Raw genomic sequence first — 15,863 nt, 5'->3', positions numbered from 1 at the left:
AAAAAGAGTCAGACATGACTGAGAAACTTTCATAGACAGACAGACAGACAGGGGAGAAGGAGCTAAACCAAGCTGGAGACTGAAGCTTTGTCATTGGACAGAACTGAGCTGGTAAATAACTGAAGTAATCAAGAAGGTATGGGAACTGCCTGAGCTGTCACAAGGAAAAGGAGTACGTCAAGGCTGTATGTTGTCACCCTGCTTATTTAACTTATATGCAGAGTACATCATGAGAAACGCTGGGCTGGAGGCAGCAACAAGCTGGAATCAAGATTGCCAGGAGAAACATCAATAACCTCAGATATGCAGATGACACCACCCTGATGGCAGAAAGTGAAGAGGAACTGAAGAGCCTCTTGATGAAAGTGAAAGAGGAGAGTGAAAAAGTTGGCTTAAGGCTCAACATTCAGAAAACTAAGATCATGTCATCTGATCCCATCACTTCATGGCAAATAGATGGGGAAACAGTGGCAGACTTTATTTTTTTGGGCTCCAAAATCACTGCAGATGGTGATGGCAGTCATGAAATTATAAGACACTTACTCCTTGGAAGGAAAGCTATGACCAACCTAGACAGCATACTAAAAAGCAGAGACAGTACTTTGTCAACAAAGGTTCGTCTAGTCAAGGCTATGGTTTTTCCAGTAGTCATGTATGGATGTGAGAGTTGGACTATAAAGAAAGCTGAGCACAAAAGAACTGATGCTTTTAAACTGTGGTGTTGGAGAAGACTCTTGAGAGTCCCTTGGACTGCAAGGAGATCCAAGCAGTCCATCCTAAAGGAGACCAGTCCTGGGTGTTCATTCGAAGGACTGATGTTGAAGCTGAAACTCCAATTCTTCGGCCACCTGATGTGAAGAGCTGACTCATTTGACAAGACCCTGATGCTGGGAAAGATTGAGGGCAGGAGAAGGGGACGACAGAGGATGAGATGGTTGGATGGCATCACCGACTCAATGGACATGAATTTGGGTAAACTCCGGGAGCTGGTGATGGACAGGGAGGCCTGGCGTGCCAGGGTCCATGGGGTCGCAAAGAGTTGGACATGACTGAGCGACTGAACTGAAGTGAACCCTGAGGAAAGAAGATGCAGAGGAACACAGCTGAGAGCCAGGATGGCAGAGGGAAAATGTCATATTTGTACCCCCAGTGTGCTGCAGTTACTCGGCTGCTTACACGCAGAGTTACTTGCTGCCTCTCGAAGTTTTCCAGCACTGGGGCATGGCTAGTTACTTGAGACCTAGCCCACTCCCACCCCTCCCCTCCCCAGGGTGGGGCATGGTAGCTCAAAGGAGAGAAGGTGCATTTATCCTCTGTTTACCCACAATGGAGAGAATGATCATTTCCCTAATGATCATTCCCTTTATGTCAGAAGTCATTGACATAAAATGCACTGTGGAAACTGAAAAGCAAGTCTTTTTATTTTTGGACAATGTAAAAATTGCAATTTTTTCCCATCAATATGGAAAATATAAAGATAATCTATGTTGCGACAGTCAGCAGAGTTGTCCACCAAATACTAATTCTACTTCTGTTAATAGATCCTCTTGAACTCCCCAGCGGTCCAGTGGTTCACCTTCCAATGCTGGGATGCGAGGTGGACCCCTGGTTGGGGACCTAAAGTCCCACAGTACTAATTCTATTTCTGGGCACTTGCCAGCTGCCCTTGAGCTAGATGGGACAATGTCATTTGTTGTAGTCATTGAGATGCGAACAAAGTGACATGGCTCTTCCAGATGGAAGCTTTAAGAACCAGGGTACAATGTAGCGTGTTCTTTTTCTTGCCTTCACAATCAAGGAGAGTGGAGCCTCCCTCAACTTGGGGCCCTGATGACAAGAAGCACCCCTTGCTAACGGGTGATGGATATGTTCCAGGAGGGAGACGAATACCTTTGTGACTTAAGTGCGTAGGGTGCAGGATGTGTGTTACTGCATCTTACAGTCTCTCCTGATTCTTGTGAGTAATTCACCAACATGCCCATCATCAAGTGAAGACACCACATCCAAGCAGTCAATGGCCCTCCACCGCCAAGTGTGTGGATGACCAGGGTTAGTGTATGTGTCACATACAGGATGGCAGACCATTAGCTACTATCAAAACTTTGGTCAGGAAGACCCCAGGCAACAGGACCTTCACAGAGCAGCTACGGGAAGAAGGGGAGCAGTGCACACAGTGGGAAGGATGAGGTTACCCCGATAAGGTGTTGGCACAGAAGAGTATAAGGAATGGATCAGATTTGACAAGAAATGACAGGAGATACCTGTGTCACACACCTGACAGGCATATAATCAAGGTCATGCCCCTTCCTTGTTTAATTCATGAAAGTCACACAAAGGGACACAGTGATCCAGGCCACAAGAATGAGGGCTTGGTTTGGTATCACTGTGTGAAAAAGTCAAGTTTTGCCTGTCACCCCTGTAAAACTGGGGGGAAAAAGTCAAATGCCACAGACCAGAAGATCAGGTTTCCAAGAAGCTCTTCAATGTCCTTGATGTGCACACCTAATGGACTTGTGGGTCATTCAGGAACCTGGGAATAAATGGTCAGATGAGCAGACTGGCTCTCTCTGGGGTTTTTTTTTTTTTTCCTACCAGGAGTCTGGTACCGCCAGATCCCCAGACTCCTGGGGAAACCAGGGATGAGTACCAGCCTGGAGACCCCTCTTAGAGTATCTGAGGGACCCCAGCAGCAGTCACCTCTTGACATCCAACTGACCATGTCCCCCATCTTCCCCTCCCCACAAAGGCTAAGCATGACTCAGGAGCCTTTGGGTGAAGGAATTTAGAGGATGGGTCTACGGTTCCCTTTTCCTTGACCGCCATTAGGAATGGCCCACTCATCTTTGGAGAAAGCAGAGGAAGGCTAAACAGGGCTGCAGAGTCAACCCCAAGTCTCCCAGTGAGGTCTTGCATGGGCAAACACCTACCTTATTTCTCTTCCCCAATCCCTAAAGCCCATAATAGATGGGCTTGAAGATGCCATAATAGGCATCTTCAAATTAGTGGTTTTTTAATAAGACTCTAAACTGTGCAGAGAAAAAATAATATGCACTCACAGCTGAATACAACCACACAGAGTGAAGGAAGGAGAAGGCTGCTATTCTAGTGCCTGAAGGAAGGCAGCCCTCAGTGGACAGAGCTCCGGGCCTGGAGGGGAAGACCTGAGGGTGATGCCTGGCTCTGCCTTTCCCAGCTTGGTGCAACCCAACAAGTCACTGAGCTTCCGAGCCTGTGACCACACCTGTGAGATGCGGATAATGACGCCCATGGCGCTGGGCTGGAGTATTAGTTCAGGGCCTGTGGACACAGCAGCTCACTGTCAGCACTGGAGGAGGGAAACCTGCCGGACCCCATCTGAAGGCTGAGAGCCTTTCCCAGGAACACTTAGCTAAAGAAAGGGCTGGGGGCAGAGTCATTTTCAAGGGCACTGTATTCTGTTTACCTGCAAAGGGTAAGGGGACAGAGGTGGCAGAAGGAAGTTCTCAGAGGCGGGAGAGGAAGCCACTTCTGGACACAGCTGCTTGTGCAGAGAGGGAGGCAAAGGGGAAAGATGTCTGTAGCACCAGAAACAATCTGGAGCCTCATCTCTGCCGCAGCGTCCATGCCGAAGGCCTCCAGCGACGTGAGCCAGATCAGCAGCCTTGACCTGAACACGTGCCCCAGAAAACTGGGGCACAGACGGCGTGAGCCCCACTGGTGCCTGCTCACTGTTGACAGTTGCTTCCGAGCCTGGGGTCTTGGGCTCAGGATCACGGCCAACATGCCCACTCCCATCAGCCTGAGCCACGGAACGGGCTCCCCCAGCCCTGCCGGCAAAGCACCGCCAGCAACATCCCCTACCTTCCAGTGATGGCTTGTGGGGCTAGCTCATAGGTGCAGGTCAGAAGAAGTGTTACAAACAGGGTCCCAGCAGTGTAGGCAAGGGCCCAGGGGATCACGGTCTTCACCGCAAGCATGGCACCACCCATGGACACTTCTGTCTCCCTTTTCGGTCTAGCCCCTCAGACTTCCTAAGATCAGAGTGGAGGGCACCCTGGGCCACAGTAAACAACTAAGCCATTAAGGAAATGAACGCTTTCCATCAAAGGAAGCCACCCAAAGAAAGAGGCAACCTCCACCAAGGTTTACGCATTTTTTATTTTTTATAAAACAAGCTACAAACGGTCTCCCTCCCTCCTCATAAAGGAAAACCACACAACTCTGCCTCTACACATGTGTGAGAGAGAAGATGTCCCGGGGAGATTCCAACTTTCTTCACGGAGGCGCTTCCTTCAGGGCAGGGAAGGAGGCTGAAGTCTCCTGGAAAGTCCACCCAGCCAGCACACCAGGCTTTCTGGTCCAGACTGATGGGCCAGGGCTCTTGTTCCATCCTACCATGTTGGGATGGGGTCTCCAGGCACCCCGACACAACCTCTGGGACTTTTCGCCAGGACAGCAAGAACCTTCTCCAGTCAGAGGATGGGATACTGGGATGGGATAGGAGATGCACAGAGATGCGGCCAGATTTCCAAAAATAATCCACAAAGGCGCCGGCCCTGGAAAACTGCCCACCCTCCTTCCCTCCCTGCTGCTCTGGCTGCTCACAGGAAGGAGGGCTCAGAGTCACCTGTCACCCTTTGTCGGATGATGCCGGATGGGCATGGCCCCCGCCCCCCGGGGCAAGAGGAAGCTGGGGTATGACTCGAAGGCTGGGCAGTCCACGTTGGAGTCACAGTAAAATGCCTGTGGGAAGCTAGGCCTGGATTTCCCCACAGCTGGGCCATTCCGTCTCACTTCCAAGGGAGGCAGAAGTAACAGGCCCAAGATGAATTTGGCCCTGGAACTGGCCTCAAAGCTGGAAGCCCATAAGAGCATTTAGGAAAACAGGAAGAACCTCGGTACTGAGTTTAAAAAAAAAAAAAGAAAAGGTTGAGTGACCAACAAGGTGATGGACACAACTCTTCCCTCAGGCTTACGCTGACCGGAGGACAGGAGGGGAGAAAGAGGACTGCAAAAGTAGCTGCCTGATCTGACCTCGGCACTGGGCGCTGTCTCAGGAAGCCTCCTTCATGGGTGGGCGAGAGGTGAGAAGCCTTGGGTGGGCACCATCCTCACCAGGACAGGCCTGTCTTTCTCCCTCCACTGTTCAGATGTTAAATTTAACTACTAAATAAAAGGGCCCGCGGGGTGTCTTTTTCTTCTCTGCCTCTCCTCTCCTGCTTTACATGGAGTAGATGCTAAATGTGACTGGAAATGTTTCAACACGACCCTAACACACATCCTTTGAGGGCTGTTTGTTCAGCGGGCGCCAATGACACTGTGCACCCACTGAGTCTGGGCCACCTGGGGGTCTGGATGGCCTGACCACATGGGCGCTGGAGGATGGGGACTCCTGAGGGCTACGGAGGGTGGAGGGAGGCCACTCCCATTGACCTGCAATGTCCACTCCCTCCCTTGAGAAGGTCAACCGTCAAGTGACTTGCCGCTCTGACAGCCACGGCAGAAGGTGGCCCCAAAGATACCCACGGAGTCTGCACTGTGATCACAATGGAATCCAGGCTGGCCAGGGATGGAGTCCTGGGTTCTAGAGAGTGGGGCTGTGTGTCCGGAACCCTCACAGCTCAGAGCGGGGAGAGGGAGGGGAATAAACAGACAGCAATGCCAACACCTGTACAAAAGAACTATACAATTTACATATATATTTATATACAGTATATAAATCTCTTTCTTCTCAGTCCCAGCAAGCCCCCCGCCCTCCAAACCCTAAAAGTTGTCAGTAGCAGATCCAAAAACTTAACAATAAAAGAGAATAAACAGTCTCTCTTCCCTTTCCTTTTCCCACTGCGGTATTAGATACTGGTGTTTAAAAATGAAACCAAAAAAGAAAACACACAAATAAGAGTTATTAAAAGTGCAAACACGATGGGCACCACTTATGTTACATGGGATGTGGCTGGGCCGTGGGCAACGTCGAAGGTTAGCTGTCTGATGATCCATCCTGCCTCCCTGGTCTCTCCACCTGCCCTTTGGTTTTCCGCTCCTTAGACGAGGCGTCCTACTGAGAAGGGGAGGAATAAGCAAGAAATAACAGCTGGGTTTAAGAGAACTCTGGGCTTCCCTGGTGGCTCAGATGGTAAAGACTCTGCCGGCAGTGCAGGAAACCCGAGTTCAATCCCTAAGGCTGGAAGATCCCCTGGAGAAGGAAATGGCAATCCACTCCAGTATTCTTGCCTGGAAAATCCCACAGATGGAGGAACCTGGCGGGGTATAGTCCCTGCGGTCACAGAGAGTCGGACATGACTGAGCGGCTAAAACACTTTTGTGAGGACTCCAAACACAGATATCCATTTCATCACTTGAGCGGGTTTTCTGTTCAGGGTTAGACGCCATCCTCCGGCACGTCAGTGGGAGAGCTGGTGGGTTTTTTCAATGGAAGGACTTGTCTCCAGCCTCAGGGGGTGGTGACAATAATCCTGATGACTGCGCTTCATAAACTGGGAAGGACCAGTTAAGAGAGAGACCCAGTCCTCAGAACACTGTGCTGGGAAGTCAGCTCCCCCAGTGAGGAGTCTGGTTGGTGAAAATGCCTGTGTTCATGGGGCATTTCCCAAAATTCAGTCCCTCGGACCCAAAGCTACATTCACCCCCAAACTCTATGTCCTGCTCCACCTACCCCCACTAGGTGTGCAAGCCCCTCTCAGCCCACCAGAGGGCACCGCACGACACCAGATGACCACCGTCTGCTTCAGGCCCTGGATACCATCCACCCAGGTGGCTTTTCTGCGGCTCCCGGAGCACAGAGACCCAGCAAAGCTGCCGGCAGCCCAGGGCTGCGTTGCTCTGTGTGTGCTGGGCTATACTGTGTCGCTTCAGTCGTGTCTGACTCTTTGCAACCCTACGGACGATAACCCACCAGGCTCCTCTGCCCGTGGGATTCTCCAGGCAAGAATATTGGAGGAGGTTGCCATTTCCTCCTCCAGGGGATCTTCCTAACTCAGTGATCAAACCTGGGTCTCTTCCATCTCTTGCATTGGCAGGTGAGTTCTTTACCACTGGTGCCTCTTGGGTTCCTCAACCACTTCTCTCATTTCCTTTGTGCATTCACCGCAAACCAGGCACCAGCTTGTTAAATCTTCGCACCAAGTGAGGCAGACGCTATCACACCCATTTTGCAGATGAGTAAATTGAGGCTCAAAGACTTTGGGTAGCTTGCTAAAGAGTACAGAGTTGGGAAGTGCCAGGGCTGCCTGCTTCCTTTGGGTCCTGTGCAGCTGGTGCCTGGCAAAGCTTCAGCGGACAGCCCGGAGGCCTCCGTGAGCTGGATGGACCTGAGGTCAGCACACCAGCCTCCCCCTGGCTGCTCTGTGCTGTGTGGACCTTAACTACCAGCAGGAGAAGCGGACCAAGGGCAGTGCGCCGATGGAGCTCTGTGATTCCGAACCTGCTGGGCCCAGAAGTGCTCCAGGCGGGCCTGGGGGTCAATGCAAACACTGGGTAGTCTCTTTCCAATACTGGCCCGCGGCTTGTGCTCTGGGAAATGGGCACAGATTCCAAGTGTGCCAAAGTGTAAAGTCACCACACAGGACAGTCCCTCTCCCAGCCCTTCATCATGTGACCAGGATCTAAGGCGCTGTGCCTGAGGTTAGGAATTGAGGACAGGGGCATGATGGCAGGGGAGAACCGGGAGCATGGACTGCATGCAGTGTGATCAGTGCTTCTGACAGCTGCAACGGTCTCATGAAGAAGACGAGTATTATCTATCGAACTTTCACGGAGGTCCCTCAATGCCTCAAGCACTTCGACAACTGCTTTGACTCGCTGTCTCCGTGTGTCGGCACAATGGCCCTGTGAGGTGGATACTACGGTTATTTTCACCTAACATGAAGAAACAGAAATCTGGGATGGTTGAGTAGTTTGTATTTGGATGAAAGAGCTGGTCTGTGGCTGAAGCAGGGTTTGACCCATGACGCTGTACCATGTCTTGGGGACTAAAAGTCGTGGGGTCACAGAGAGGCATCCTCATCAGACAGGACTGCCTAGAGGAGCTGAAGGACATCAGGGTGACTGAGATGCATGTTTAGAGATGGAAGGAGAGGGGAGGCAGCAGGAGGTAAGGTGAGAGAGTTTAAACTATATGGGCAAAGGGAAGTTGTTGAAGGGATTTAATCAGAGAAACGATGGCATCAGTTTTGGTAAAAAAAAAAAAAAAAAAATTCTTCTGGGGCAGTGTGGGAAATCTATTGGGGATGAGCATCACTCACCCAGGGTCACACCCCCAGAGTCAGGGCCACGTACCTCAGCCACCTCCCCAGCTACCTTTTGGGTTTACCCTGTCAACCAAGGGTTAGAACAAGGAAAAGCCCTTATGTCTCCTTCAAGGCAGTTCTCGCCACCAAACAACTTAGAATTACCCAAATCATTATCATCAGCCCAGATGCTTCACCTACACCATGACTCTCTAAGTTTTGGGGTGCAACCAACCCGACAGGTTCAAGTCATGTCTGTTATCTTCCCCACCCCCTAGACCTGCTCTGCTCTTCCTGCCATGTTACCCATCTCAGTGAATGGACCGCCCTCCAGTTGCCCACACCAACCTTCATCCCTCTCTGCACTCAATCATCAAGCCCTGAAGTTCTACCTAGTCACCTCCACCCAGTACTCTGCAACCCCACTGGGTTTTCCCTAATTCAGGCCTCCATCATCTCCCGCCTGGTCGGTGCTCCAGCCTCCTACTGGGTCTCTGCCCTTACTCATCCCCCAATCCATTTCCCACACTGCACTAGAATAATTTTTTTTTTAATCAAAACTGATGCTATCGTTTCTCTGACTAAATCCCTTCAACAACTTCCCATTGCTCTTATATAGTTTAAACTCTCTCATCTTAACTCCTGCTGCCTCCCCTCTCCTTCCACCCCTAAACATGCATCCGCGCCACCCTGATGTCCTTCAGCTCCTCTAAAACTCTCCTTCCCCACTTCTATAGCCTCACTCTTCACTTGCCTCAGTTCAGAACACTCCTCCCTCCCATGACCTTTCAACTCAGCTACTTCTTACTCACTGGTCAGGGATTCATGTAGAGCAAGGGCAGCAAGCTTTTCTGTGAAGAACTAGATGCAATCATTTTAGCTTTGTGGACCACGGACAATATACAACAGTCTTGGTTGCATAGTCTTCTTTTTTGAAAATTACATCCTTTTAAAAATAGAAAGGACATTTGCTCCTTGGAAGAAAAGTTATGACCAACCTAGACAGCATATTAAAAAGCAAAGACATTACTTTGCCAGCAAAGGTCCACCTAGTCAAAGCTATGGTTTTTCCAGTAGTCATGTATGGATGTGAGAGTTGGACTATAAAGAAAGCTGAGTGCTGAAGAACTGATGTTTCTGAACTGAGGTGTTGGAGAAGACTCTTTAGAGTCCCTTGGATTGCAAGGAGATCCAACCAGTCCATCCTCAAGGAAATCAGTCCTGATTATTCATTGGAAGGACTGATGCTGAAGCTGAAATTCCAATACTTTTGCCACCTGATGTGAAGAACTGACTCATTTGAAAAGACCCTGATGCTGGGAAAGATTGAGGGCAGGAGGAGAAGGGGACGACAAAGGATGAGATGGTTGGATGGTATCACCGACTCAATGGGCATGAGTTTGAGTAAACTCTGGGAGTTGGTAATGGACAGGGAGGTCTGGTGTGCTGCAGTCCATGGGGTCACAAAGAGTCAGACACGACTGAGTGACTGAACTGAACTGAAAAATAGAAAAGCCACTCTTAGCTCACAGGCTGTAGAGAAACAGGCCATGGACTAGACTGGGCCCAGGGGCTATAGTTGGCTGACCTCTGGCTAAGAGATCACTTCCTTCCTGAAGATTTACAAGCCTGATGGACTCTGAACAGAAGTAGGTGCCTTAGGTATATTCCCACAATACTCTGCACTTGCTGCACTGTATGGAGACCATCAGGTGTCCACCAGAGTCCATGCTCTCCTCCTCTTCCTGGGCCCCAAACCCTCCTCACTGTGGGGTGTGGTCTAGTGATGGAGATCCAGCCAGTGAAACAGGAGAGGTGATGTATGTCACTTCCAGGACTGGCCCATCAACCCCGCCCCATGAGCACTGCTCCAGGGTTTACACCATCAGGCTGACTACGGAGGGAGAAGACCCCCAGGGTGACCTTGGATGTCACAGAATGAAGTTGGCAGAGTCATTCTCAGCCTGACTCTCAGAGTGACTGCACCTAGAGCAATCTCCGCTATCCCCCTACACACACACACACACACACACACACACACACACACACACACACATACACACACACACACACATACCCACACACCCTAGGACCTGGAATCATGGTGCATTACTATATGGGCAAGAGGAACTCATTTCCACTGTGTTGAGCCATTACATATGTGGTTCTACTTGTCACTGCAGCCCGGCATATCCTAATACACCCTCATGGCACTCACCACAGTGTATGTAAATACTTTAGCATCTGTCTCTTCAGTAGACTATGGAAGGATAGGAAACGTACCCATCCATCCCTCCACGGTGTCAGGTATCTAGCACAAAGCATGATGCACTCCCAGTAAGTAGTCAAATAAACACATACCTGGGAATCTCATCTATTGCAGGGTGTGGGTGGGGGGTTCCCTTGGTCCCCTCCCTCCAGGAGGGGCAAGTCCTGGAGGGCCAGGAGCACAGGCGAGCACTCACCTTCTTTGCTGACACCCAGGCAGCCCTTCAGCTCGGGCAGCGAGATGACCTTGTCTTTGTTCAGGTCACAGTAGTCGGTGAAACGCCGGGCGCACTTCTTAGGCTTGGCTTTCTTCTTCACGTAGCGCTTGAAGGGCTTCATCTCGCGCTTGTTGATGTCGCTACTGCTGTTGCTGTCCAGCTGGCTGAAGTACCAATGCACCACGCGCTCCTCCAGGGTGTGGCTGGGGTCTGGCTCCGAGAACCTGGGCCACGGGCAGACACCCCATCCCCGAGCAGCACTCAGGATCCCGCAGGAACCACCAGCCCCACTGCAAGTCTCTCCTACGTGCTCCAATGCCAAGGGTTGCCGGCAGCCAGGTAGAAATGGCTCCTCCAAGCCCAAACCCTCCCAGCCCTGCTCAGCCTGCAGCAGAATCAAGTCACCCTTTCTAACTTCAGCCTCCAGCTGGACAGTTCATTTCTGGGGGGGTCCCCACCTAGGTGAACCCACCACACCCTCCACCATAGCTAGGGACGTTCTCATATAAGATGGATGCTCAGGACGTACCGACTGGATTTCATTCATGTGAGAAAACCACGGGGATCCAAACTGTCCTTCTCCTAGCCTAGTGTTGCTGACGCACAACTGCCATCACACATGAACTTGACACCCAAATGAGTGTGACTATGAAGGGAGCTTGGCACGTGCGCCAACCACCCAGTGCCCAGGCTGGGTCCCAGGAGGGCTTCCAAAGCAGCAGGAGTAGCCCCTGACTTCAAACTGTTGTCTTGGCAAGACAGAGTCAAAAAGAGTGAAACCAGACAGCAACAACTCAACGTGAAGGATGAAGTTCCCGTGGGCCATCGCTGTCAGGTACCAAGTGCGGTAGGAATTGAGAGAAGGAGGCAATTGAGATAGACACAACAGAGGTTCTAGAGCTGGCAAGTCCAGACCTATTAACGGTGAGTCTCTCCACACAGAGGTCTTAAGAGAGGGCAGACCCAGGAAGCCACATGTTAACTCGAACACCTGGGGAATTCTGCTAAGAAGCAGAGTAACCTAGAGTAACCAAGAAAGCTACCTGGGGGTCGAGATGCATGGTGGTGACTACATCGAACACGGCCCCTGACTGTAACATGACAAGAGCAATGCCTACACGTGTAATATACACAAGGTCTACCCATTCATTTTACTTATTCATGGCTCATTTTTTCCCCCAAAAGGATTCAGGGTGCTAGGTAATATTGAAAACTTTAAAAGCCAATGATGAGTCTGTTCTAGAGCGAGTGACCGGCCAGGAGAACAGAGCCACACAAGTCCCATGGCTCCTGCTGCCGGGGTTGGCACTGAGTGAATGTGGTCCAGACCCTTGTGTTTAAAGCCCTGGGTCACCTTCCCTCAGCTGGGGGACTGAGGCTGAGGTTGGTCCATCGTCTGCAGAGAACTGGACAGACTACACCGGGGGTGCTACAGCAGGGATTCAGGGCCTGCCAGCACACACTGAAGCTGTACCTAGCAAGAAAAATATTCAAGGCACTTGCCAATGCCTTGGGGTTCTTCTCTGGAATTTGTCAAGGTTTCCAGGAGGGAAGGGACAACCCTGAACCCTCCCCTATGAATGAGCCAGCAACCTCCCTCCCCACCCCACCCCCAAGTGACCTCACCATTTAGGGAAAAAGAAGTTTCATTACCAAAAAAAGCCAGGCGTCCCTGCTGAATGCCCATTCCTAATTAAGTGGATTACTGTCTTGGGCAGGCCCCACTGGGCACCTTGGACCAGGTCCAAGACAGCACAGTGAGTAGATCAGCCAGCAGGACTTCATCCTGACGTGTCTGGAGCAGAGAGTACCTGGGGAAGGTGTGAGGGACCGCCTGCTTCTAGCTTTGGGGAGTCTGCTAGGTCCGTCACAGAAACCAGGCTTGGAATGGCTTGCCAACAGGCAGGGCTCAGACTGTCATCTCTGCCAGTGCTTGGTATTTTGGTGGTTTTGAGCTTCCTCTATTTTCACTGCAACATTCACTCTCGAGCCTGCGGGGCGTACACCAGGAGCGCCCAGAAATGTCTCTATCAGGATGCTCCTGGAGCAAGAGGGAGAGTGGCCAGCTCCCTTGCAGAGCACGCTGTCAGCCTCCAACTTTCGCCAAACGAGGGAGGACCCGGGCCAGGGAGGAGAGCCAGGACGGGCCCCAGGGGAGGCGCTCCAGTTATTCCCCTCCAAGCTTTCTAAGGCGTCCGGAGGGGGTCAGGGTTTTCCCCTCAGCCCCTCCCTTGAGGGGCCACGAGCGCCCCCGGTGAAGGCAGCTCTTCCTTCAACCTTTAGGCTCAGCATAGCGTCATGTCTACCTAGAGGCTGGAATAATAAAACCTCAGTCGCTGAGACGGGAAGGGATGAGGTCATCCCACCCAGACGCCCTGCCAGGAGAGGTTCGCTGCCTCCAGCACGTGTTCCTGGACTCCCGCCTGCCTGCCCGGTTCTCGGCGACTCTATGACTGGGGCTCCCTGCACCTTCCTTTGGGCTAGTCTGCAGCAAGAAGCGGCTCTTCTCCCCAGGCGACAACCTCTAAGAGTTTCGTCTCAGGCCAGAGAGTGACTGTCACTTGGCTCCTGCTTCTTTCCCCCTCCCTTCCCTGTCTCCCTGGTCTGGAGAGCCAAGTTTCTGCCCTCCTCACTCCCAGCAGGACCTCTCAGCCCGGAGCAGCCATGATTTCAGACAGCTACACCCCTGCCTGTCCCAGCCCCGGCCCCCACTGAGGACACTTGCCCAGGAGAGGTGCTCCGAGGGCCCTCCATGCCTGCCTCTGGCTCCCAGAGCTCTGCAGCAACCCACAGGCTGCCTCTTCCCTCCCTTCTCCCCAGCTGATGCGAGGCTCTCTGCTCCTGAACTCCTCTGACTTCCAGAACCCATGCTGCATCCTCCCCCAGATAACAGGGCCCAGCTCTACATGTATAGCTGGGCAGTGCTAGGGTCCTGCTTTGGAATCCAACCTTTTGTCTAGGCCAAGCTCCAAGTGCATTTAAGGCAAGAATTTCTTAGTTTGGAGGAGATCGTGGGCCCTCAGAGAACACAAACAAAGCCACAGTCCCTCTCTCTAAAATGCACGTGCACCCAGAACTCTGCAGATTTTAGGGGTTTAATGGATGCTCCAAACCTCATTCAAGTTAAGAACCCTTGTCTAGAGGGAAAGAGACTCCAGTCATGGCCCTAGAAGAATAAGTATGCCTTCACCTTCTCGGAGAAGATGGGATGAGACAAAAAACAGCAATTGGAAGGAGCCTGGGAGTAGTTTTCATGTTTCTAGCAAAGCATAACGAAAAAAAAAGAAGAAAGAAAACTACCGAAGGCATCTAGCTCAAAACTATGAAAGTGAGGTCTCTGGCTTCACGGCAGCTTTTAAGTCCCCAAACTACCATACTTCATACAAGAACTAGTTAAGAGTGAGACTTACCAGGAGTCCTGGTTTAGCCAAACCGGCAGTGGGCATGTGTGAAAGATGGGCACCTCCGTTAGCTGAGGAGAAGCTGGGATTTTCCCAGGGGAGCACAGGGGTGGGGCAAGATGGCCTCCTCCAGAGGCCCCAGGAATCTCTCAACAGTCTTTGCTGGAGTCCTTCCCATCACAGCTAGGCTCCCCACAACTTACCACTGACCTCAAAGCCACACCCCATTGATCCCTCCAGCTCTTGCAGCTTTCTAGCAGTATCCTTTAAAAACACAAGCTACTTGCACTCTCAGTTCCAGGGTTACACTGGCATGGACTCCGACCTCTCCCGTACACGTGTGCACAGAAACCCCACTGGGGTCACCAAAGCTGCTCATCGGGCAAGGGCTGAGGACCCAACATTAGAGCTAGTAATGGTTCCTTAGATCACCTAACAGTGACACGTAGGTCCTTGCTATGGGCCTCTCTGCAGGTAAAATTCCACTTCTATTAAAAGGGCTCCTTGGGTGTGCAGAGGATCCAGGTTTTCTTGGTATGGCGTGAAGAGCCAGTAAAATGCTGGTGTCAGCCCTGCCTCTGGGCTTCTTTGGTAGCCGTCCTCGTGCCTCCCGCCTCCAGGGAGAAGGAAAACCACTAGAGCCAGGTCCCTCCCTGGACTGGCCCCACCGAGTCTTCTCCCACACGGAGAAGCAGCAGGTGCCGCCCTTCCCCTGCAGCCCTCACTGTGTCGCTTCTGCAGCCTGAGCCCGGCCAGGCCTTGGCTGCAATGCACAGCCGGAGAGCCAGCCCCATTTACCACAAGGAAACCGGTGCTGGCCGAGATCTTGGGCCCGATTCTGCTGTCCCAAGCAGTTTTAAACAAGGTGAAGTGGGATGGCCTGGAGGCATGAGCCAAGCCAAGCAGACCAACGGAGCCCCATCTGGAATCAGGTCCAGGCCCCACCAGCTGTGCGGGCGGGTGGGGCTGGGAAACGCCAAGTCAGCCACATTCTCAGCCTCTTCCTTGCAAGACCATCAACAAGTAACCACACTGGGCAGGAAGGAGGAAGCCGCAAGACAAAGGGCTTCTCCTTGCAGGACCACGTGAGGGGCTGGGAGGCTCATGCAGTTCAGCCTACCTTCTATCAACGTTGGCTTTTTCTAGGAAGGCCGATCTATGGGGTGACGGGAGGAGGGCTCTGCTTCTTACAGGAGGAAGGACCAAGAGCATAAATCAATGATCCATCAACCCTTCACTGAGAAAAGCTATCATCTAATGATACCTGTGGGCTTCCCCTGTGGCTCAGGGCTAAAGAATCCACCTGCAATGCAGGTGTCGCAGCAGATGTGGGTTCGATCTCTGGGTTGGGAAGTTCCCCTGGAGGAGGGCATGGCAACCCACTCCGATATTCCTGCCTGGAGGACCCCATGGACAGAGGAGCCTGGGAGGCTACAGAGTCCATGGGGTCGCCAAGAGTCAGACACACATGCAATGATACCTGCAGGCTGCCCCTTCTCAGCCTCTAGCCACAGATGTTTCCATGGGTACCCCTTTCACTTGGCCTATTTTTTTTTCACTTGGCCTATTTTTAAATTTGGGCAGCACTGTTTTCCCCCCAAATCAAGCCAGATGCCAGGAAAGGAAGTAGACATCTCTCTTTTCCACTCCCTACATCCAACAAGTCTTCAAATCCTATTGACTTTATTACTTGAACTTCAGTAGATGATCCTATCCCCCACGTCTTTAATCCACGCTCTCATCACCTTTCA

At 51.8% G+C, this 15,863-nt stretch overlaps 1 protein-coding gene across 3 annotated transcripts in view; it reads right to left on the bottom strand.

Moving 5' to 3' along the window:
- Positions 1-4,118: 4,118 nt before the first annotated feature.
- Positions 4,119-15,863, bottom strand: part of SMOC1 (SPARC related modular calcium binding 1) — a 140,656-nt gene continuing 128,911 nt past the window's right edge. For 2 of the 3 annotated variants that reach the window (XM_065941108.1, XM_065941110.1), the window contains exons 11-12: positions 10,691-10,935; positions 4,119-6,037 (exon numbers count right to left, since the gene is read on the bottom strand). In XM_065941108.1, the coding sequence (XP_065797180.1) occupies positions 6,021-6,037; positions 10,691-10,935 (262 nt within the window). In that variant the 3' untranslated portion in view covers positions 4,119-6,020. The remainder of the gene's footprint in view (positions 6,038-10,690; positions 10,936-15,863) is intronic. The other variant, XM_065941109.1, reaches the window with a different exon arrangement.

This window comes from Muntiacus reevesi, chromosome 7, assembly GCF_963930625.1.
Source record: "Muntiacus reevesi chromosome 7, mMunRee1.1, whole genome shotgun sequence".
Classification (NCBI taxonomy): domain Eukaryota; kingdom Metazoa; phylum Chordata; class Mammalia; order Artiodactyla; family Cervidae; genus Muntiacus; species Muntiacus reevesi.
The sequence above is the reverse complement of the archived record's forward strand: the minus strand, read 5'-3'. Positions and strand labels throughout refer to the sequence as shown.